This window comes from Eleutherodactylus coqui, chromosome 7 (genome assembly GCF_035609145.1).
Source record: "Eleutherodactylus coqui strain aEleCoq1 chromosome 7, aEleCoq1.hap1, whole genome shotgun sequence".
NCBI lineage: Eukaryota > Metazoa > Chordata > Amphibia > Anura > Eleutherodactylidae > Eleutherodactylus > Eleutherodactylus coqui.
The window spans coordinates 227,883,449-227,907,907 of record NC_089843.1 but is presented as its reverse complement, the minus strand read 5'-3'; the positions used below and the strand labels follow the sequence as shown (position 1 = coordinate 227,907,907).

The following is a 24,459-nucleotide window of genomic DNA, read 5'->3' as shown; positions in this document are numbered from 1 at the left end:
CAAGTGAAGGACATTTCAGGAGCAGAAAAAGTACATGAGCGTGAAGAAGGGCCTATCCCACTGTGTAGGTATACTGTAGTGCAAATAGTTATCACTAGTCGCCTATATAACTTCAGGCGTGCTCTAAAAACGCACCTCTTCAGGGAGGCATACCACATTCTCTAAAAAAATGCAAATAAGGGAGATGGAATAAATCCTCCACAGTGCCACCTATTGAAAGGCAGCATTCCTTCGAGTCAAAGTGGGACTTTTTATACAAGTCTTGTTACAATGACTGGGAATCAAAAGCAAAGCCAGACTCCATGTACATACAGCTGTTTCCGGGTTATTGCCCATCATCAGTGTACAGTAGGAGTCTGGCTTTTGCTAGTGAGAGGCCTGGGACATTCTCTAAACAAACTCCTCTGTACTCCGCCTGATAACATGCTCCCTGACCTACTGACCGCAACCCCTGCTAGCCATCATAAACCACTCCTGTAGTCATATTGATCCTGCCGTCGCATAGCTAAATGTCTGACTGTTGTCTGTATATAGCATCCCTCACTCTCCATCGCGCGATACTGTGCACACCTCCAGCCATTTTACCCTCTGTATCACCCCATTACCTGTAGTATGTAAGCTCGTTGGAGCAGGACCCTCACCCCTATTGTTTCCATCAACTGATTACTATTGTAACCGTGGTTCTGTAATTTTTTGTACTTTTGTCTTTCTGTATTCCCCCTGTCTATGTAAGCGCTGCGGAATATGTTGGCGCTATACAAATAAAGATGATTATGATTATTATTATTATTATATAAGGGGGTCACAATATGCGGCCCACAGTGCCATTCTGTGCAGCCCCAATCATTTGGACACCAAAATATCTATGTGTTGCTCCTCACATGTAGTTTTCATGTTGGGGTGAAGAGAAGTGGTACATAGCAAGGGAACAAGACCGGATAAGTACTAAGGGTGCACTGTGTAGCCATGCCTGGGTCCCCTGTATATTAGGACAAGTACTAAGGGTGTCCTGTGTAGCCATGTCTGGGTCTCCTATATATTAGGACAAGTACTAAGGGCGCGCTGTGCAGTCATGTCTGGGTCCCTATATATTAGGACAAGTACTAAGGGTGCACTGTGTAGCCATGTCTGGGCCCCCTATATATTAGGACAAGTACTAAGGGTGCACTGTGTAGCCATGTCTGTGTCCCTATATATTAGGACAAGTAGTAAGGGTGCACTGTGCAGTCATGTCTGGGCCCCCTATACATTAGGACAAGTACTAAGGGTGTGCTGTGTAGTCATGTCTGGGTCTCCTATATATTAGGACAAGTACTAAGGGTGCACTGTGTAGTCATGTCTGGGTCTCCTATATATTAGGACAAGTACTAAGGGTGCACTGTGTAGCCATGTCTGGGTCCCTATATATTAGGACAAGTACTAAGGGTGCACTGTGTAGCCATGTCTGGGTCTCCTATATATTAGGACAAGTACTAAGGGTGCACTGTGTAGCCATGTCTGGGTCCCTATATATTAGGACAAGTACTAAGGGTGCACTGTGTAGCCATGACTGGTCCCCTATATATTAGGACAAGTACTAAGGGTGCACTGTGTAGCCATGTCTGGGTCCCAATATATTAGGACAAGTACTAAGGGTGCACTGTGCAGTCATGTCTGGGTCCCTTATAAATTAGGACAAGTACTAAGGGTGTCCTGTGTAGTCATGTCTGGGCCTCCTATATATTAGGACAAGTACTAAGGGCGCGCTGTGTAGCCATGTCTGGGTCCTCTATATATTGGGACAAGTACTAAGGGTGCACTATGTAGTCATGTCTGGATCCCCTATATATTAGGACAAGTACTAAGGGCGCGCTGTGTAGCCATGTCTGGGTCCCCCTATATATTAGGACAAGTACTAAGGGTGCACTGTGTAGCCATGTCTGGATCTCCTATATATTAGGACAAGTACTAAGGGTGCCCTGTGTAGCCATGTCTGGTCTCCTATATATTAGGACAAGTACTAAGGGTGCACTGTGTAGTCATGTCTGGGTCCCCTATATATTAGGACAAGTACTAAGGGTGCACTGTGTAGCCATGTCTAGGTCCCCTATATATATTAGGACAAGTACTAAGGGTGTACTGTGTAGCCATGTCTAGGTCCCCTATATATATTAGGACAAGTACTAAGGGTGCACTGTGTAGTCATGTCTGGGTCTCCTATATATTAGGACAAGTACTAAGGGTGCGCTGTGTAGTCATGTCTGGTCCCCTATATACTAGGACGAGTACTAAGGGTGCACTGTGTAGTCATGTCTGGGTCCCAATATATTAGGACAAGTACTAAGGGTGCACTGTGCAGTCATGTCTGGGTCCCTTATAAATTAGGACAAGTACTAAGGGTGTCCTGTGTAGTCATGTCTGGGCCTCCTATATATTAGGACAAGTACTAAGGGCGCGCTGTGTAGCCATGTCTGGGTCCTCTATATATTGGGACAAGTACTAAGGGTGCACTATGTAGTCATGTCTGGATCCCCTATATATTAGGACAAGTACTAAGGGCGCGCTGTGTAGCCATGTCTGGGTCCCCCTATATATTAGGACAAGTACTAAGGGTGCACTGTGTAGCCATGTCTGGATCTCCTATATATTAGGACAAGTACTAAGGGTGCACTGTGTAGCCATGTCTGGATCTCCTATATATTAGGACAAGTACTAAGGGTGCACTGTGTAGTCATGTCTGGGTCCCCTATATATTAGGACAAGTACTAAGGGTGCACTGTGTAGCCATGTCTAGGTCCCCTATATATATTAGGACAAGTACTAAGGGTGTACTGTGTAGCCATGTCTAGGTCCCCTATATATATTAGGACAAGTACTAAGGGTGCACTGCGTAGCCATGTCTAGGTCCCCTATATATATTAGGACAAGTACTAAGGGTGCACTGTGTAGTCATGTCTGGTCCCCTATATACTAGGACGAGTACTAAGGGTTCACTGTGTAGCCATGTCTAGGTCCCCTATATATATTAGGACAAGTACTAAGGGTGTACTGTGTAGCCATGTCTAGGTCCCCTATATATATTAGGACAAGTACTAAGGGTGCACTGCGTAGCCATGTCTAGGTCCCCTATATATATTAGGACAAGTACTAAGGGTGCGCTGTGTAGTCATGTCTGGTCCCCTATATACTAGGACGAGTACTAAGGGTTCACTGTGTAGTCATGTCTGGTCCCCTATATACTAGGACAAGTACTAAGAGTGCACTGTGTAGTCATGTCTGGTCCCCTATATACTAGGACAAGTACTAAGAGTGCGCTGTGTAGTCATGTCTGGTCCCCTATATACTAGGACAAGTACTAAGAGTGCGCTGTGTAGTCATGTCTGGGTCCCCTATATATTAGGACTAGTACTAAGGGTGCCCTGTGTAGCCAGGTCTGGGCCCCCTATATATTAGGACAAGTACTAACGGTGCACTGTGTAGCCATGACTGGTCCCCTATATACTAGGACAAGTACTAAGGGTGCACTGTGTAACCATGTCTGGGTCCCCTATATATTAGGACAAGTACTAAGGGTGCACTGTGTAGCCAGGTCTGGGACCCCTATATATTAGGACAAGTACTAACGGTGCACTGTGTAGCCATGACTGGTCCCCTATATATTAGGACAAGTACTAAGGGTGCTCTGTGTAGTCATGTCTGGGTCCCCTATATATTAGGACAAGTACTAAGGGTGCACTGTGTAGTCATGTCTGGATCCCCTATATACTAGGACAAGTACTAAGGGTGCCCTGTGTAGCCATGCCTGGTCCCCTATATATTAGGACAAGTACTAAGGGTGCCCTGTGTAGTCATGTCTGGGTCCCCCTATATATTAGGACAAGTACTAAGGGTGCACTGTGTAGCCATGTCTGGGTCCCAATATATTAGGACAAGTACTAAGGGTGCACTGTATTAGTCATGTCTGGGTCCCCCTATATATTAGGACAAGTACTAAGGGTGCACTGTGTAGCCATGACTGGTCCCCTATTTATTAGGACAAGTACTAAGGGTGCCCTGTGTAGTCATGTCTGGGTCCCCTTATATATTAGGACAACTACTAAGGGTGCCCTGTGTAGTCATGTCTGGGTCCCCTTATATATTAGGACAAGTACTAAGGGTGCACTGTGTAGCCATGTCTGGGTCTCCTATATATTAGGACAAGTACTAAGGGTGCACTGTGTAGCCATGTCTGGGTCTCCTATATATTAGGACAAGTACTAAGGGTGCACTGTGTAGCCATGTGTGGGTCTCCTATATATTAGGACAAGTACTAAGGGTTCACTGTGTAGCCATGTCTGGGTCTCCTATATATTAGGACAAGTACTAAGGGTGCACTGTGTAGTCATGTCTGGGTCCCCCTATATATTAGGACAAGTACTAAGGGTGCACTGTGTAGTCATGTCTGGGTCCCCCTATATATTAGGACAAGTACTAAGGGTGCACTGTGTAGTCATGTCTGGGTCCCCTATATATTATGACAAGTACTAAGGGTGCACTGTGTAGCCATGTCTGGGTCCCCCTATATATTAGGACAAGTACTAAGGGTGCACTGTGTAGCCATGTCTGGGTCCCCCTATATATTAGGACAAGTACTAAGGGTGCCCTGTGTAGTCATGTCTGGGTCCCCCTATATATTAGGACAAGTACTAAGGGTGCACTGTATTAGTCATGTCTGGGTCTCCTATAAATTAATAGAATAAAGTCTCTTGACCCGTTTGGCACTCCAGAAATAAGTATATGAGTTGGAGGCATTGTATATACATGCCTCTCTCTCCATTGTAGTTTATAGGAGTTCTGAAATGCCGGTCCGTTATCTCGACATCCATCATCTACAATGCAGAGAGCCACATGCATTGCCTCCTCCTCTCTGTAGTGCCTTGTGGGGGGAAGGTGACCCCCCTAATTCTTCCAATAGGTGGGAGTCCTGGAACAAACTTTGATTTATTATGGCTTATACTTATGATGTACCATAAGTGTCTCAGAAGGGATTACCCTCGTGGCCCTTGGAAGTGGTTCAGTATGGCAATGTGGCCCTCAGGCCAGAAACGGTTCTGCACCCCTGGCCTATATGTTTATGTACACACACAGCATGACAGACACATAACTTAGCTGTGGCAAACACACTGGAGCAGAGGGACGCTAATCCAACACCAAGGTATTCGAGGAATCTCTAAGGCCTACTGCCAGAGCCAGAAACTGTTTAGTCTTGAGCTGTGCAATAAATCACCCGGGTAAGAATGAGGTTGCCCAGCGCTGCGGTACAAGTTCTGCTCACGGGTCTATGAAGCGCACAAATTCTTCTGTGACAACTTTATTTAGGGACACGTCTACTAAACGTGCAGCTGTGGCGGCAGTCGTATCCAGACTTCACGCTGAACATTGATGCAAACCTCCTAAAGAAGTGCCGGTACTTTCTGCTATACTGTCAGCTTATCTTCACGTTAAGAAAATCAAACTGGAACCAACAGTCATTATTTGTAAATCTGTGTGAATAAGTATTAACGAGCTGCAAGCAGCGGAGATCAGCGTTTCATCCCTTTACCCAATGACGTAGCAAGGAATCTGCTGAAATCTAAAACAAAGGACTTTCTATAGTATTTTATTTCCTTTTACATTGTAATCCTCACTTATTGTTCCGTTTCGGTCTCCTTCATTTGGCTGATTTGCCGTGAAATCCAAAGCTTGTTCTGCGGTGTGAACAAGGCCGTAGGCAATTTCGTCCCACAGAACACTACCAGTACATAGAGAAACACTCCATGTACGTAACAGTGGAACTGAACCTTCTAAACACCTTTAACATGTCGCAGGGTCGTGTTAAGCCCCATTTACATGCGATTCCACAGCATTTTCAGGTAATTTGTTTATTACCTGAAAGCAAGCTGGGGAGTCATTTTACCGACCTCGGAAGGATGGAAGGCTGAGTCAACCTTGAGCCGGCTACCTGAATCAAGCGGGGATTGAACTTGCAACCTTTAGGTCTAGAATTAGAGATTAGGACTGCATTCTGCTGCCTTAACAAAATTCGCTCAATGTCTTTTGAGCGATAATCGCTGCGTGTAAATGCTACCATCGCTTGCTTTTCATCCGAACGAGGATTTTTAGGCGAGTTTAAAATCCATAATTCAGCCGGCCAGCTGACAGCAGGGACCTCACGCTGTGTTCTCCATCGGAGCACTGATAACATTGTATTCAGCTGCAGTCCCACGGCAGAACAAAGGAGCTGAATGCAGATAACAGACCAGCTGCTGTTATCTGCATACCGCACATGTCCTAGCTTTGGATGTTCTCCCAGAACGCCTCACCCATTGTTTTCAATGAGGCCCGAGAAAACACTGCATGGCATGCGAGGTGCACTTGAGTGCGATGGAGCGTAGCTGCGCATAAACCAGGTTTCTTTTGTTTTTCAGGCCATTCCAACGCTGTGCCATATTGCGCGAGTTTACAAAAAAACGTGGGAAGATATGTCCAGCCCCATCTTTCTCGCGCGTAGTATTAACGGGTGAGAATCCCGCTTGTGGAAAGAAAGCCATTGAAATTAATGGTTTTGTCCCATTATGTAGCTGTGATTATTATGGCCGCACAGCGGGACTAAATCACGTAATCTGAAGAAGCCCTTATAGCTACATATGTACCCAGGAGTCCTGCAGGACAACACGGGGTGTAGCAGCGGTCTCATGTAACACGTCAGCACACATTACTTACTGACAGGCAACAACATGTACCTCACAGCGTTGGGGGTGGAGATGTACTAAAAACCAGTTTCAGCACTGATTACAAGTTCTTGTCCCTTTTACCCCCCCCCCCTCCTCCCCCCAATTATCCATTATCTTCCTTTCTCTTCCTCTTCTCTCCCATGACAACATGTCGACATAACTGACAGTTCTATGAGCTGCCCTCAGAAGCTACTAACCATGACTACACATATTATACTGGAGTTCCAATGGAAAACTGAATTGGGATTTTTAGGCCAGCGTTCTCCTTCCACTAAATGGCAGAAAAACATAACAAATGCCAATGAAATGAGATTTCATGAAATATGTGAAATCGGACTTCACACCCCATATCATTAACCACTTAAGGACGCCGACCCTTTATATTTTCAGTTTTTCCTCCCCACTTTCAAAAATATCATACCTTTTATTTATCCATCGGCATGGCCATCTGACGGCTTCTTTTTGTGGGAGGAGTTGTATTTTTTAATGGTTCCATATAGTGTACCATGTAACATACTGAGAAACTGGCAAAAAATTATAAGTGCAGTGAAGCGGAAAAAAAATGCAATTCCGCCAACTTTCTTGTTTCTACGGCGTAGACAATGCAGTAAATAAAATGACAGAACTTTATCCTATGGGTCAGGACGATTGAGACGAGCAATATTTATGGATGTTTCTTTTTTTTTGCTGTACTACTTTGAGAAAATAAAATATATTTGGAAAGAAATACAATTATTTTCTGACCGCCATGACTTTATGTTTCTGTCAATATTGTTGTGTGAGGACTTGTTTTTCGCCCTGTAGTTTCTATTGGTATTATTTCGGAGTACATATGACTTATTACATTTTTTTTATCCTTTATGATGATGTTCACCATGTGAAGTTAATAATGTATGTTCCATTTTAGGGCGGATTCCGCACGGTCGGCTTTCATTGTAGTCAATGGAAGCTGTCCAACCTGCGGCTCTACCGGAACTGACATTGCGGAAAGGTCGTGGGCACCCGTGTCATCGCTGGCGAAGGTGCGGGAAAAAGAAAAAGTTGAAAAAAAATCTGTACTGTGCATATCCGATGGCTCGCCGTCCAGACCATCCGCAGTACAGAAAATGAAGAAATAAGACAGGTACGCGGGGTCGCCGGCTGAAGTCAGAGCCAGATTCCGCTGCGGGCTCTGCCGTGTGCAGCCGGCCTTACAGACACAGTGATACCAAATATGTTTTTGAATTTTTTCTATTATAAATATTGAAAAAAGTTTTTTTGTTTTTTTTTACTTTTATTACTTTTTTAAAAATAATTAAACTTTTTTTTACTCATTTTAGTATCTTTTTTTTTAGCTCCTATTGAGGACAAGAACTTGGGATGTTTTGATCTCTCCTGCAGTATAGTGTAATACCGTAGTATTACATTATACCGCGATCTGCTAGGCAATCCATCAAGCCACACCATCTGTAATGGTGCTCCCCCTCACCTCCAAAGTCTTCGTGCTCTTGGGTCTTCTTTCACCCGGCGGTCTCTAGTGATGTCAGTGCCATCGGTCACATGTCTACTGAAATCAGCTCTGGATGCACAGCTAATTTAGAGTTAAAATCCGCCCTGATGATGTGATTGTAACTCTGTTTTCGATGTGGAAATGTTGCGGAATTTGTGGCAGAATTTTTCGCTGAGGAGAGTCCGCGGTATTTCAGCTATGTGTAAACATATCCTGACTCAAACCTTTTGTTCTTGGGTGATAAGCGGCTGCCAGAGCTGCGGAGCAGGGCCTTCCTCCCCTCTGTACTTACAGAACACGAGTGTTCCGTCGACTTCTAAGGCCTCCCCCATACAGGCGTTTTTTTAACGCTGCGTTTACTGCAGTTTCAGCAGCGCTGACATGCATTTTGGCTGCGTTTTGAGCTACGTTTTCAGGACAGCTGAAAAAAAAAGGCGCCGTCCGGGTCCCTGACGCTGCTCTACGGCTTTCCTGCAGGCTTCGGTGAAGTTGGCAGCCTCCGACAGACCATTTCTTCATTCAATGGATGTGATTGGTTTATCGAGCACTGGTTCTGATTGGTTTTTGAGCGCCGCACTCGGCCAATCACAGCAATCTCTTGCTGGGGGCAGGGCTTTCAATCGTTACCAACAGGAGATGGCCTATCGGAGGCTGACAACTTCTCTGAAGCCTGCAGGGAAGCCGGAGAGCAGCGGCAGGGACCCGGACGGCGTCTGCTAGGTGAGTATTCCTTTTTTTTTTTTTTTTAAGTAGTGTAGCTAGGATGTTTAGCGCTGTCAAAAAAAGTGCTGAAAACTCTGCCCATTGATTTCAACGGGCGGCGCACAGCATTTAAAAAACGCTGAAGCGCCCAAAAATAGAATAGAACATGCAACGTTTGAGCGGCTGTCTGCGCCTATGTGAACGGTCAAATTGAAAACAATGGGAGCGTTGCACCACAATTGGCGCGCGGCTTAAAGCGCCGCACTAATCGTGGTAAAAAACGTCTGAGTGAGGGGAGCCTAAGAGTGCATTCACACAGGTGAACACTATATCAATCCGAGAAACTCGGACCGATATCCTGCTTGTATGCGAGCAACATGTGTTTTCGCGATTTTTGTGAGTGGGGAAAAAAAAGGAAGATCACAGGTGTTACCAATAGTTTTCAATGTGAAAAAAAATTGCAGTGTCCTTCCATATAAACTGTGTGATAGGAGTTTCTCCCCCGCTGAGAGCAGCTTGTGTGGAACAGTTTATATATTCCATCACACAAGAAGTTCTGGATGAGTAACCGGTATAAAAGGTGTCATACAAGTCTGATAGGAGCAACAAGACTGACAGATGGAACTCTTTAATGCTACACTAATAATATAGAATAGATCCTGATCAGATGACCGAGGCATCATCACACAGCCGGCTGATTATTCTATGCTGCAGCCACAAAGTTTTTAAACCGAACTCCATGTCAACGACCTCAGAAGAAAGAGGAAACGTTCCAGTGATGTTCTTACAAGACACGTCCCAGCTGCTCCGTACTAAGTACATGCACAATGAGTACAACCCCTGGTATATAGCGCACAACCGTACTTTATAGTCACTTGCATCAGGAAACATATGGCTTACCCCATACATGCTAAAGTTTCCTTAAGACGTCCCATAGCAATCAATGGGAGTGCGAACACACAGCGTTCCGCGGCGTGGTCCACGCTATCGGGAGTGACAGTGCTGGATCGGAGAGCCGGGTAAGAAATATCTCCTTGGGCTCCAAGGAACCTGCCGTACGGGTTAGTACTTAGTTTATGGAGCTCCTACCTGCTGACAGGTTCCCTTTATAGTACCACATAATGGAACTGCCGCCAGCACTTCTGGACTACATAAGATAAGTCTGTGCTCGCTACTGACATGAACGGGGTAATGGGGTAATACACTCTCCAGTGTTGTGAACAGCTCCTTGCGGTAGTTAAAGGGGACCTGTCACCTCCCTACGGCACCCCAAACTAAGCTAGGGACCTTTCACACGGGATGGAATAGGCCACACGACGCACCACAAGCCGCTGTAAATTCTTCACCAAAATCCAAAGCCTACCTGTGAATTTCGATGCAGAACTGAAAATGGCTTGAAACCTGCCCGCAATTCCGCATCAAAACCTGTGGAATTTTGTAATTCCGTCCTGGATGAAAGTCCCTTAGGCCTCATGTCCACGGGGAAAATCAGATCCGCTGCAGATTCTCCATGGAGAATCTGCAGCGGGTCCCTCCTGCCCCGCGGACATGAGCGCCGAAAATAGCAATTTAAAGCATTTACCTTTCCGGCGCGGGCGACGAAGCTCTGCTCTTCCTCACGGCCGGATCTTCATTTTTGGCCGGCGGATGAATTCCTGACGCCGGCGGCACGTCGCCGGCACGTCGTCGACGTGCCGCGCGCATGCGCCGGGCACATCCGCCGAGCCGAAGCAAGGGAGATGCGGCCGTGAGGAAGAGCAGAGCTTCGCGGCCCGCTGCGGGTGAGTAAATGCTTTAAATTCCTATTTTAGGTCTCCCGAGGATCCGGGCGGCTTCCATAGGCTTCAATAGAAGCCCGCGGGAGCCGTCCCCGCGGGAGACCCGCATGAAAATGGAGCATGGTCCAGATTTTTTTCATGCTCCATTTTTTTTAAAATCACTTTTATTGACGATCCGCGGGTATTTATCTACCCCGCGGATGGTCAATGCATCCCTATGGGATGCGGATCCGCATGCAGGAAATCCGCTGCGGATCCTAAATCCTATTTTCCCCGTGGACATGAGCCCTTAACGTACTGCTAGGGAATGTGATAGAGAGCTGGTGGGGTATTTTTTTATATTCACCCACTCTTGGTTTCTGCAGTGCCCACTGCTAAAGATCTTGGTGGGACCTCAAATTAGACTCATTTTACAGTGCTGTGCGTGCGCCCCTCCATGGACTGGTATGGTAGAGCGTGTGCACGGCACTGTGAAGAATCAGATTTACAGCACCGCCGTGATCCTCAACAGCGGGCACCGCAAGAACCAGAGGGTGGGCGAGTATAGGAAATACCCCACCCAGCTCCGTCACCTCCTCTAACAGCACCATAACTTGTAGTGCTGTGGGGACATGACAGGATCCCTTCAAGTCCACAGAAATATATGTATACACTATAGTATCTGCTATGGCCTCCTCATAACAACGGCAGCCAGAAAGGAGACCTCGCAGCTCACACTGATGACTAGGGACGTATTCACACAGCTCATTTGTTTTTGATGGGAATCCGCAGCGCAAAACAAATAACACAACGCAGAGAAATAAAACAGCGACAGATTCCACGCTGGAGGTTCCCATTCCTATCAATGCGAGGTAGAAAATCCTCCCTAAATCAGCAGCAAAATCTGCAAGTTGGACGCCTGCATTAAAAATCTGCTAATAAAACACTGATTTTTTTAATGAAAATTTTAACAGATATTTTTCCCCCCCCAAAAAAATGAGCGGTGTGAACGAGCCGTAAAGCGCTTTATGCCCACGATGTCTGCAAGCCCATAGGCACCAAAGTTCATTCAAGTTCCCTCAGCGGCACAGGATGATCCAGAAGGAACGCTGCAAAAGTAAAGCTGATGTATTCAGACGTGAAGCGACCCACAAGAGCCAGAATGACATGAAAACATAGAAGAACTCTTCAAGTATTTATTGCACCTCACAGACGTTTGAAGTGGGCGCCGCAGATGCTGACCTACAACAAGACATCTCTGCTGCAGGGGAGTCTATAACAGAGGAGATACTGGGCAGAACTGGACTACCGACCTAGGCCGGGCTCACACGAGATTGGTACAATGTATTCCGCCCGCAAAACATGCATGCGGAATATACAATACTGACACACTGGTGTGAGCCCGGCCTTAAAGGGACTGCATCACCTATTTATAGTCCTATGAGCTAAGCTTCTGGGCTGAAACTAGGAGACCCACTGAGTCCGGGGATGTACCGTATTTTTCGCTTTTTACGACGCACCCTGGTTTTAGAGGAGGAAAATAGGGGAAAAATATTCTGAACTCACCCGGGGACTTTAGGTGACAGTACAGGGGATAGTACATTCACTTTCTCTTCTACAACAGTGGAACTCTGTAGCAGCGCCTGTGGTATGGCGGAAGGAAGGGAGTAAGTCATTTGGCAGAGGCAAAGGAACAGCAGCAGTTCCCACCGATGCTCACCACTAAATCAGCAGTACATACGGGTGGGAGTAAGCCGATTGGTGGAGTCGGGAGATCAGCAGCAGTTCCCACCAGTGCTCACCACCAATCAGCAGTACATACGGGTAGAAGGGCGTAAGCTGATTGGTAGAGGCGGGAGATCAGCAGCAGTTCCCACCGGTGTCCACCACCAATCAGTGGTATATTCAAGCAGCAGTGCTCAACTCCCCTGCTATGGGGCGGACCCGGCCGGTAGCTGTGTGATATGGACGTGCGATCTCCATTACACAGCTGGGGTAAAAAAAAAAAAATACGGTAAGTGTTATACTTACCTCGTCCGTTGTTCTCCCAATGTGAGCACTGAAAGCCGCCACTCAATGCATTCAGTGGTGCTTGTAAGTAGTCCACCTGTTCTAGTTTCATAATGGACGGACTACTTAGCTGCGCCGCTTAATGCATTGCAGCAGCTGATTTCAGCGCTCACACCGGAGAAACAACGGGGAAGGCAAGTATAAAACCTAAATCCCTAGACTCAGAGGTCACTACTTGGCTCATGGGACTAAAAGTAGGTGACAAATTCCCTTTACCATTCACCGTGTCATCGATGGCGCCCCATCAAACATCTGTAAGAGTTCTTCTATGTCATGCAGGAGTAAATCAGCTGCACATCCCTCCACCCCAAACTCATCTAATACGTTCCAGGTATAAGGAGTTCCTTCAGAACCAGATGTACATTGAAATCCCTGCAAGGGAGCTTTCACACCATTTTATTTTTTTAGGGAAAAATGCTGCAGTTTTTGATGCAGTTTTTTGAGCCAAAACCAAAAGGAAGGAAGAAGTAGAAGTCCTTCCCTTATATTCCCCATTCCTTAAGAATCCACTTCTGGTTTTATTACAAAAATATGCATCAAAAACTACGGCGTTTTTAAAAAAAAATCAGATAAATCTTGTGAAACACCCCGGCAGTACAAAAATAGACAGCATTACATCTCAGAAGGTTTCTGAATGGCCTTCAAAATCTTACCTGGGAAGGTGTGCGGATTTGGTGACCCTCTCTTAAGGCACTTGGAGCACAGAACGTGAACGGTGTAGTAAAGACCCGGCCATTCTTGTAGCAGGGCATTCAGTTCCTCCACCAAGGGTGTTATCGCCTGCCACGCAGTCCATATATTGGGTAGGGAAGCATGGCTGGCAATAGACAAAACATCGGACTGTAAGGTTCCTTTCGACGGTCGAAAGCTCACCACAACTGGCACTTTCCCCCTGTAGGCAAAGATCTGAAATTTACCATCCGAACGGTGGACTATATGACTATTAATCTGGACGCTAAAGCGGGCGAACAAGCCAGGCGGGAATATGAACGGGAAGCTGTATTCTATCTGAAGCTGTTCAACCGCAAGAGATTGTCCCGATAAGTTTGTACCGTTGATCCAGGCCTCCGCATGAGGCACTTCATTCTTGACATAGCACGGAAACTTATACCAGGCAGTGGCCCCATTCAATGGTTTGGACTTGGGTTTATTGATACAGTAGCAGAGCCCCATCTTCTCCAGAAGTTCTAGGATGAGCTGCAAGTCTTGTTGCGTTTTGATATGTGGCTTAAGTAGTAACTTAATGACGTGAGTGGGCAGAAGTCCATGAAGTAGAAACCCTTCCACATAATGATGTAACTGGGTAGCCCTCAGGTTGTCCACATGAGTGTCACTCAGAAGTTTCTGTAGGAGGACAGAAGCGTCCCTCAGGAAAAACACATTCAAAATGTCAATCAGTTTTGTCAGATTATGAAAAACATACTCTTTAAGAGTTGCATTGTCTTCAAAGTAGAGCAGCTTCCCGCTCTCGTGTAAATAGGACAAGGCGCTCTGCAGCCGGTCCTCCGTTAGACCCGCCTGTAGGCCGAGGCGTGCCGAGTCCCACCAGGTCAACCACAGCTCCTGAGGATTAAAGTGCAATTCTTCCAGCATCTGCCAGGATTTGGGAAGAACTCGATGCAAATTTGGAAAAATCTCTCTGTGCTCCGCCACGGAAAGGAGCTTTTCCCTCAAGCGCCTAATGTTGGAATAGTTGTGGCAACTAACACAGAGGACCGGCGAGAGGATCTGAAGACGGTTGTTCATTAAATATTGGAACTGGGCTTTCTTCCTCCTCAGATTCTTATCACTGACACCATAAAAAGCTGCATGAGGGTTTGAGGCACGCATATCAAAGTCTTGGCCAAGAGCTTCATCAACGGTTTGTGCCAGATTTTGTAAGGTCTCCGAATCCTTCTTCTCCTGCAGGGCGATCTGGTGGTGGATGTCGAGGCATTTCTCCTCAATGTCCGTGTCCGCACACAAGTCGGCATGAGTCCCCACAATGCATACAACTGCATGTGGTACCTTGGCACTGATAAAATGTAGAAAATAGCCTACAGACGTATAAAACTGCTTAGAAACATAGGACTTCAGATTAACGGCAAGGATATATAAAGCACCGGGCGAGAGGAAGAAAGGGTTGATTATGTCATAGCTCTGGTCCCCAGCTAAGTCATACACTATAAAAGTAAGTCCTCGCTCCGCATCGGCCGTCCAGTTGGTGACCTCGATCCCCGTACTTCCCAGTATACAGCTGCCTTGTTGGCCGTCCATCAGGCAATGTCTCAGCACAGTTTTGCCGGCGTCCTTGAGGCCGGTGAGGACCAGCTTTAACCTTGGCTGGAACGCCGGCTGCGAATGCGCGAGCTCTTTCTGATAAGCAGCAATGTAGGGGATCCCCTTCATACACACCTCGTACGGCGGCTGAATTAAAGGGTTGTCTTTGATCTTCCAGATGTTGACTTTGGACAGTTTCCCAAAGTTGTCTGGGAGAATTGCTATTTGGTTACCTTGCAAGACCAACTCTTCCAGTAGACCAAGCTCCACGATGGCGTCCGGCAAGTAGCGGACGCGGTTATTATCCAGCCACAGCGTGACCAGGCGGAACAAGCTGGCGATGCCCTCGGGCAGCACGGTCAGTTTGTTACGGCTCAGGTAGAGCTCCTCAAGGTCGTGGAGCTGCAGTAGGGTGGCGGGGAAGTCTTGGAAGGTGTTGGAGGACAAGTTGATCATCCTCAACTTCTGTAGAGCCCCGAAGCCTTCAGGTAAGCAGCAGAGGTTATTGTTGTCTAGCATGAGGCTTTCCAAGCTGCTCAGCTCACAGAAGGAGTCGGGCAAGGAGTCAAGGCCAGTGCTGCTCAGCCACAGGATCTTTAGGGGCTTCATGGCCCGGATGCCATCGGGCAAGGAGCCGGCACAGCTGCTGCAGAGCATCTTGTTCCCGGAGAAGTCCAGCTCCTCCAGGGCAGGCAGTTGTAGGATCTGCTGGGGGAAGCTGCCCAGCTCGTTGTGGTCCAGGTCCAGGGCGCGGAGGCGGCACAGCCCCTGTATACTGTCGGGCAGCTGGCGCAGGCGGTTGAAGCTGACGTCCAGCTCCTCCAGGTGGGCCAGGGCGCCGGTCTGCCGGGGAAGGGTCTGCAGCTGGTTGTGGCTCAGGCACAGCTTCTTCAGCCGGCCCAGTAGCCCCACCGCCTCGGTCAGGCAGCTCAGCCGGTTGTGGCTCATGTCCAGCTCGGTGAGGCGGCCCAGCTCGTAGACGGCGGACGGCACGCTGAGCAGCTTGTTCCTGCGCAGGATGAGGACATGCAGGCTACCTGCTGACAGGCTCCGCAGGCCCTCCGGCACGTCCTCCAGGGAGTTGTTGCCCAGGTTGAGCACCTCCACGTCGCCCAGGTCCTCGGGGAGGATGAGCTTGTCCTGCTCGCCGCTGCAGCTGAGGGTGAGCTGCCGCAGGCTGCTCCGCAGCTTCCTGGAGCGCAGCGCCGCATCCCTCCACAGCCGGGCGGTCCGCAGGTCACTGCTCGGGGCTGCCATCATCATGGAGACGGGGAGGGGGCGGCTGTCAGTGCGGCTGCTGCCCGCATGTGATACTGACAGCGGGGATGGTGGCGCCGCCTCAGGACTGGAGGGAGGAGGAGGAGGCGCGCAGCACCGGCCAGCTGCCACCTACATGCCGGCGGCCACCACACGCCGCCTCACCGCCCTCCATGGCAGGAAGGTGCAGCCGGCGGCGGCTATTGTCTGCAGGGACCGCTGCTCTTCCGTGGAGGTGCGGGCGGGATGGCGGCGCCTCTCCGGCGTCAGTGCTCCGTCTGTGGACTCCCAACCTGCTTGTCTCCCCTCCCTCTACAATCACAGGGTGGGGACAGCCCGCAAGTCACTGCACTCCCGCTCCGTGCGGGGAGCCGGCGCCATCTAGAGCTCACGGCCGGAACTGCAGCATTGTAGACTATTGCTACAATGTTACAATGTTACCTGCTCGTCAATGTGGGCAAAGACAGCGGTGGATTCTGGTTAACCCGCTAGTGACCAGACTATTGTTCTGCCTTACAGAACGAGCAATTTTCACCATCACATTGCAAGTCATTGAGGGCTGTATCGCCGCTTATTTGTTTTTGTCGTTATTTTTATTATTTTTTTTTTGGTGTGGGGGGGGGGGGATTGTATATATAGGCTCCTATACATTTGCAATCGCGATATTGCTGCAGGTTTTTTTTTAATACAAATGTCAATAGGGCTTTCTAATGTTGAAAACACATTGCACAAAAATAGCAAGTTTGTACTTTTGCGATTTTTGTGCAATGCGTTTTTAACATTAAAAAGTCCAATTGACATTTGCGTTTAAAAAAAATGTAGCGATATCGCGATCACAAGTGTGTAGGAGCCCTTAATGGCCGCACTCTGGGGTACATATAATGTGTTGTAGAACTTTCATTACATTCATCTGGGGGGCAGATGGGAAAAATGTTCGGAAATTCCATCATTGTTTTGGGGTTTAATTTTTACAGCGTACACTATTCCAGAAAAATACCACTCTTTTTCCTGATCAGCAAGATTACTGCAATACTGAGTTTATAGAGATTTTAACTTTTTTTTTTTTTTACTGCATTTGCACAATAAAAACACATTTATTTAAAAGAAAAACAATGGAATCTGCTTCGCCACCTTCAAAGGCCAGGCTCACAAACATGTATTTGTATTCATAATTGCACGCGTAATACTTGTGCGCGCGATACGCAGAGAATAGAACCCATTGATTGTAAATGGGTTCATTCCCAGTTCCATATTTTGAAGCACACATTTTGGTCGCGGAAAAAAAACATGTTCGGTACAAATGCGCAGGTAAAACTAAAGGGCAAGTGTGAAATACTGCGTAATTCCAGTGGAAAGAGAACACATCTGGAGCTCATCCGGTGCTATAATTAATGTACTGCAAGTTTAAAATGCTCACTGCATGTCAATTTCTGGAAGAGTTTTAACGTCCCGAGAAAAAAAAAACCTGTTCATGCGCAACTACACTACCGACAAGCGTAGTTACACATTAGCCTGTGCGCCTTTGCCCTTATGGTGCGGATTTTCCCCTGCGGAAAATCTGCACCAATTCCACATGGGAACATTTATCAGTGACCTGATAGAGGGGCTGCACAGTAAAATATCAATATTTGCAGTCGATGCGAAATTATACAAGATAATTAATACAACGGAGGACAATTTGTTTCCCAAAATGGGCTAAATTGGCTTATGACTCATTGTTTTTTGTTTTTTTTTGCCTTCCTCTGGATCAACAAGGGGGTAGAAACAGGCTGAACTAGATGGACATTGTCTTCATTCAGCCTAACATACTAACTTGTTACTGACTTACATACCTTGGAGAAAAAGACAGCTCCATGCAGGTCCTGAAAGTCTGCATCTGTTAGGGCATGCTGGGATTTGTAGTTCCCCAAAGGGAATGAAGGAAACAGTCACTTAATTTGGAAGAATAAAATGAATGTATTTAAAGGGGTTTCTCTTTGCCGCTTCGGCCTATCAGGCCTCTTGTTTTCCAGAATTGCTCACTAGCTCAACACAGTCAGTCTCAGTGTCCCCCACCGCCACGCTCTGCACTTCTGCAGGGAGCTCCAGAGAATTTGCTGCCAGGCCAGCGTGATGACACTACCTCACAGCAAGACACTGCACGCTAACAGTTCCCCAAGTTCGGGAGACGGACCAACAGGGAGTAATGGAGAGACCCTGGTCCCCAACTGATGCCACGAACACATGCAAGTGAGATGTCTGTCATCTTGCCACTTGCTATCCAACCCAGTTGAAGGATAAGGAACTGCAGTATAATGTGCGCAGGTGGTCGGTGGCCAGAGAGGACAGGAGCAGGGATTCTCTCTAGTGCCTCATTGCGGCCCTTGGGTGTAAGTGTGTTCAACTGAACAATCCAAAACATCTCTCTAGTTTTCAGCTTGAAAAATGTAATCCATGCGGGTACGGTGAGGACCTGGCAGAGGACACCTGTTTCTATTGAGTCTCTAAACATCAGTTTTTAAATTTTCTATATTTTTTATATCAGATTTCTATTCATATTCTTAATAATCATTGTTAATCCACCCCAATTCAGAGGACCCCATGTGTATACTTCTATTAATTCACTTTTTATCAATAAAACCTAATTTTTTAAAATATGATTGTATTATTTTATTAAAACCCATTTTATGTAACTTTATCTTGTCGCTTCTTTCTCGCTGCTTCTCTCTCGCCTTGCTGCCTCTCTCTCTAGTTGCTTGTCTTTCTCTCGACGCTTCTCTCTCTGTCTTGTTTCTTCCCTCTCTGTCTCACCGTTTCTCTCGTGACGCTTCTCTCTATTGCCCCTTCTCTCTCTCTCTTGCCACTTCTATCTTGCCAATTCTCTCACACTGCTTTTCTTTCTCTCTCACGATGCTTCTCCCCCTGTTTCAACGTTTCTCTCTCTCCCCTCTTCACTTTCTGTTTATTTCACCACTTCTCTCTTTCACCTCTTTTCTCTCTCTTTTGCTGCTTATCTTTCTCTCTTACTGCTACCCTCTCTCTCTCTCGTTGATTCTCTCTCTGTCTCTCGATGCTTCTTTCTCTCTCTCTGATTTTCTCTTCTTCGATGCTTTTCTCTCTTGACACTTCCCTCTTTCTCATCGCTTCTCTGTCTCTATGCTCTCTTTCTGTCTCTCCACTTCTCTCTCGATTTTGCCACTTCTCTCTCTCTCGCCACTTCTCTCTATCACTCTTGTCAGTTCTCTCTTGCTGCTTTTCTCTCTCTCGTTGCTTCCCTGTCACGACGCTTCTATTTCTGTCTCACCACTTCTCTCTCTGACTTGCCACTTCTCTTTTGCTGCTTCTCTCTCTGTCGCCACTTCTCTCTCTCTTGCTACTCCTGTCTCTCTCGTGCTGCTTCTTCTCTTTCCCTGCTTCTATCTTTTTGGCCACTTCTCTATCTCTCTCGCCTCGTTCTCTCTCATGCCGCTTCTCTCTTTTGCCGCTTCTGTCTCTTTGTCTTTTTCTTGAAGCTTCTCTCTCTCACTGCTTTTTTTCTCTCTCTATTGATGGTTTTCCTTTTGATTTGATGTTTCTGTCACTCTCTCGCCACTTCTCTATCTCTCTCACTACTTCTCTCTGTCACGCACTTCTCTATCTCTCTTGCTGCTTCTCTCTCTCTCTTTCTCTCTCCACTTCTCTTTAACCTCTTTTCTCCCTCTTTTGCCACTTATATCTCTCTCTCATTGATTCTCTCTCTTGCCGCTTCTTTCTCTCTCTCTGCTTTTTTCCCCTTCGATACTTCTGTCTCTTGACGCTTCTGTCTCTTGCCGCTTCTTTCTCTTGCCAGTTTTCTCACTCTCGCCACTTCACTCTCTCACCAATTCTCTGTCTCTGTTTTGCCGCTATACTCTCTGTCTCACCACCTCTCTTTATCTCTCTTGCCACTTCTCTCTTGCCGCTACTCTCTCTCTTGCTGCTTCTCTGTCTCGACGCTTCTATTTCTGTCTCACCACTTCTCTGTCTTTCGCCACTTCTCTCTCTCCCTGCTTCTATCTTTTTTGCTGCTTCTCTTGCTCTCTCACCGCTTCTCTTTGTCTCTCTTTTGCCGCTTCTGTCTCTCGCTGCTTCTCTTTCTCGACACTTCTCTATCTCTCTTGCCCCTTCCTCTCTTTTGCAGCTTCTCTCTTTTGCCACTTTTCTCTCTTTGTCTTTCTTTTGATGCTTCTTCCTCTGTCTCGCAACTTCTCTCTCTTTCTCGCCGCTTCTCTCTCTCTTTCTCGCCGCTTCTCTCTCTCCGCTTCTCTCTCTGCTGCTGCTGCTACTTTTCTCTCTTTTTCTCTCTGCTTCTCTATCTCTCGCCACTTCTTTTTCTGTCTCGCTGCATCTCTCTCTCTTGACGCTTCTTTCTGTCCCTCCATTTCTCTTTGTCTCTCTCGCAGCTTTGCTCTCGGCACTTTTCTTTCCCTTGCCACTTCTCTCTCCCGTGTGCCACTTCTCTCACACGCGCCGCTTCTCTCTCTCAACGCTTCTCTCTCCCACTGCTTCCCCCCTCATATTGAAAGCAATGGGAGAGCTCTGCGAAACTTTGCCACAGCTGGGGAAGGAATCCCGTGGGGATGAAGGAATTCCCCATAGTGATGCGATGCTGTTTTCATATGATGCAGAAATGCTGCAGAATTTTCTGTGGAAATTTCTACTGTGGACATTCCGCAGCATTTCCGCCACGTGTAAACATAGCGTACGTCAGCTTGATTTATGCTGCCACGTGCAGAGTGGCTCCAGTAGTAATAGTGTCCTCCACAGTGGTCTCAATACTAATAGTGACCCCACAGTAGCCCCCAGTAGTAATAGTGACCCCCACAGTGACCCTCAGTAGTAATAGTGTCCCCCCAGTAGCCCTCAGTAGTAATAGTGACCCCCCAGTAGCCCGCAGTAGTAATAGTGACCCTGCAGTGACCCACAGTAATAATAGTGACCCCTCAGTAGCCCCCAGTAGTAATAGTGACCCCCCACAGTGACCCTCAGTAGTAATAGTGTCCCCCCAGTAGTCCTCAGTAGTAATAGTGACCCCAACAGTGACCCTCAGTAGTAGTAGTGACCCCCACTGTGGGCTCAATACTAATACTATTACTACTGGAGCTGATATAGGGGACACTATTACTAATAGTGCCCCCCACAGTAGTAACAATGACCCCCACAGTACTAGCAGAGCCTGCATGAAACCGATATACTTATCCTCTTCCTGGTCTTTAGAAAGCTGCTACTTCTCCTCTGCGCTGCTGCTGCAGGAGGAAGTGTGTGTGCACCAGCAGCAGTGCATTCTCCCTTCTCCTCTCCCCTTGCGGAACTAAAGAGGAGAGGTCAGGGGGAGGGGAGGAAGATCCTGGATACACACACTGCCGTCAGTATGTTCATCCGCCACAGCGCCGCAAAGTGATTCCCGGCGCGGAGCTGCAGCACTCCAGCTGGTAATCACTATGGTGACCAAACATCTCAAAAGCGGGACAAATGGCTGTCCTGCTGGGGTCTAGGCGGGAGACTGGACACAGGGTCCCAAAAAGGGACTGTTTCGCCAAAATTGGGACGTCTGGTTACCTTACTTTGATCTAAAGAAGTTTGTTTCTGCAGCCGGTGCATAGATTTCTGCAAACATGAGTCAGATGGATGGAACAGTCCCAAAAAAATCTGCCCCATGTAAACATAGCCTAAGGCCGGTCTCACACGCAGCATCAGTAAAATGACGCAATCCTGATCGTGGCATTTAACTGCAATTTTTATTGTTGTTTTCAAATGCAGGTTACTGTGTTTGGCAGTGCTTTTTAACGCACTCCATCATAGTGATGGGTGATGAGGAGCGGTAAAAAGCTCAAAAACACACCAAAATAGAGCAGAGAGCGCTTGAAAATGGAGGTGTTAGAAAACACTGCGCTCGACCGCAGGTCTGCGAGGTCCCATTGAAATTGCTGGGAGCGTTAAACATGAACTGGTTAATGCCGTGAACAGATGAACTGGTTAATGCCGTGAACTAGGGTTGGAACAGCGACACAACAATATCGATAGTCGATAATATCGACTACTGCTGAACAAACTATCGATTATTGTAAAATATTGGTGGAAAACTATCGATATTTCGATATATCGACTTTTTAAAATAGAGTATAAAAATATAACCGGTCCAGGGTTAATAAAGCAACACAATCAACAAAAAGCTTGCACTTTCCTCTGCACTACTGTACTGCCGGTGGATGTAAAATGGACTGTAAATGTTGGAACTTTACAAGGTTATTCACAGTAAATGGCTTCCCTGTTCCTGGTTTTGCCTTTAACCCCTTAACGACCAGCCCATAGTGTTTTTACGTCCTCCCGAAGTGGGCTTTATTCTCTGAGGACGTAAAAACATGTGTCCTGCAGAGAATAAAGCCCCTCGGGCTGTGGACGTGACAGCTCCATGCTGTCGGTGTCCGCAGGTCGCCGACAGCATGGAGCTGTCATCCCGGGCTGTTCGAACCCCCCCCCCCGGCATTGCGATCGGCGCTATCCAGTGGATAGCGTGGATCGTAAAAAAGTAAATAAAACTGCAAAAAAAGTGACATATTCAGCTGCCCTGATGGATCGGATCCAGCTGAAATTACTCACAGAGCTCCGCCACACGACTCCCCGCTGTCCCGATGCTCCGGGCGCCGTAGAAGGCCCGGCGACACGGGAGACTTAAAATCCCCTGGCTCCCGGCTCCTGTAGGTAGTCGGGAGGCAGGAGATGTCCCCGGTACCACAATCGTCGTTATCCAAATTCAAAATCTCCCTGCACCCGGCTGTCACAGATAGCCGAGTGCAGGGAGATATGACTGGGGACCGCTGTATGCGGTTTCCAGTCATATGATCACCGTTATCTATCGGATAACGGTGATCATATAAAGTTAAAAAGTGGGGGGATGAAATTACGTACCCAAGGTCCCGGATTTGTTCCCTGGTGGGATGTTGATCCGTGGACCTTACCCCAGCTTCTGCGCATGCGCCCGTCAGCATGATGGCGGACGCATGCGCAAAAGTGAAATATTGCCCAAGAAATGTAAAATCTCCCTGCTGCTGGCTACCAAAGGTAGCCAAGAGCCTGGAGATGTCCCGGGGAGCCGCGGTATGCGGTTACTGGTCACGTGATCACCGTTATACAATGCATAATTGCGATCACGTAAAAGTTCTTTAAAAAGTGGCAGTTTCATCTCCCCTCACTGATGCGATCGGTGAGAGGAGATAAAACATCTTCTCGGAGGCTTCCGCATTTGAATCCAGATGCGATTATCCTCCATGGACCCTTCCGGCTGCTGCGCATGCGCCTGCCGGCAAAATGCCGGACACATTCGCAGGAACCAGGGAGCCCAGGAAATTTTAAATCTCCTTGCTCCCAGCGACCAACGGTTGCTGAGTGCTTGGAGCAGTTACTGGTGGCCTCGCTGAGCGGTCCCCGGTCACGTGATAAAGTAGCGATCTAACATTAGGCCGGTCATGCATGACCGGAGAGGAATTACGGGTTCTGCATGCGCTTGATCAGCGGTAATCCACGGATCAATCGCATGCATTGGATTACACAATTCCCCCCCAATTAGCGGGTCGGAATTACGTAATCCACTCGCAGAAACAGAACACGGCATGCTATATTTTACCGCGGATATCCGCGACCTAGAGCCCATTGTGCTCTATGACGGCGGATATACCCGCAGCCCATATGCAACTACCTTGTATACGGGCTGCGGGTACCCGGGTCATCTCTAAGCGACGGCGCGGGAAATGCAAACAAAAAAAAAAAAGTACTGCGCATGACTGCCTGTGTGAGTAGGCAGTTATGCGCAGTACATTACGCGGCCGTACGCAGGGTCACAGCCGGGCTCACAGCTGGGATCCGTTGCGGGCCCCCGCAAGCGGATTCCACCTACGGCCGTGTGAGCCCGGCATTATTTAGATCGCTACCTGTAATCCGTAATTTACAAGAAGCCCCGGGAACGCTCGCCTTCATGCAGTTCCAGGAGCAGCTTGTTGAGCGCCTTCTCTGTGAGACTGCTGCACCGCAGCAAGATTACAAAGCCTCACAGAGCGCCACTTTTTACACCCCATCCCCACCGCTGAGGTCACAAAATACCCCCCAAAATACATGAGAGGAGGGGGGATACCTGGTTTTCTTGCCCCATGTGCCCATCCCAACCAGCCTCTGTAATTACCCCTGTTTATATTATTACTTT

At 47.6% G+C, this 24,459-nt stretch overlaps 1 protein-coding gene across 1 annotated transcript in view; it reads right to left on the bottom strand.

Annotated features, from left to right (window-relative positions):
• The window catches only part of MFHAS1 (multifunctional ROCO family signaling regulator 1), an 81,000-nt gene extending 64,435 nt beyond the window's left edge, over positions 1–16,565 (bottom strand). The window contains exon 1 of the mRNA XM_066574521.1: positions 13,403–16,565. Coding sequence (XP_066430618.1) covers positions 13,403–16,271 — 2,869 coding nt within the window. The 5' untranslated portion in view covers positions 16,272–16,565. The remainder of the gene's footprint in view (positions 1–13,402) is intronic.
• Between the last annotated feature and the right edge of the window lie 7,894 nt (positions 16,566–24,459).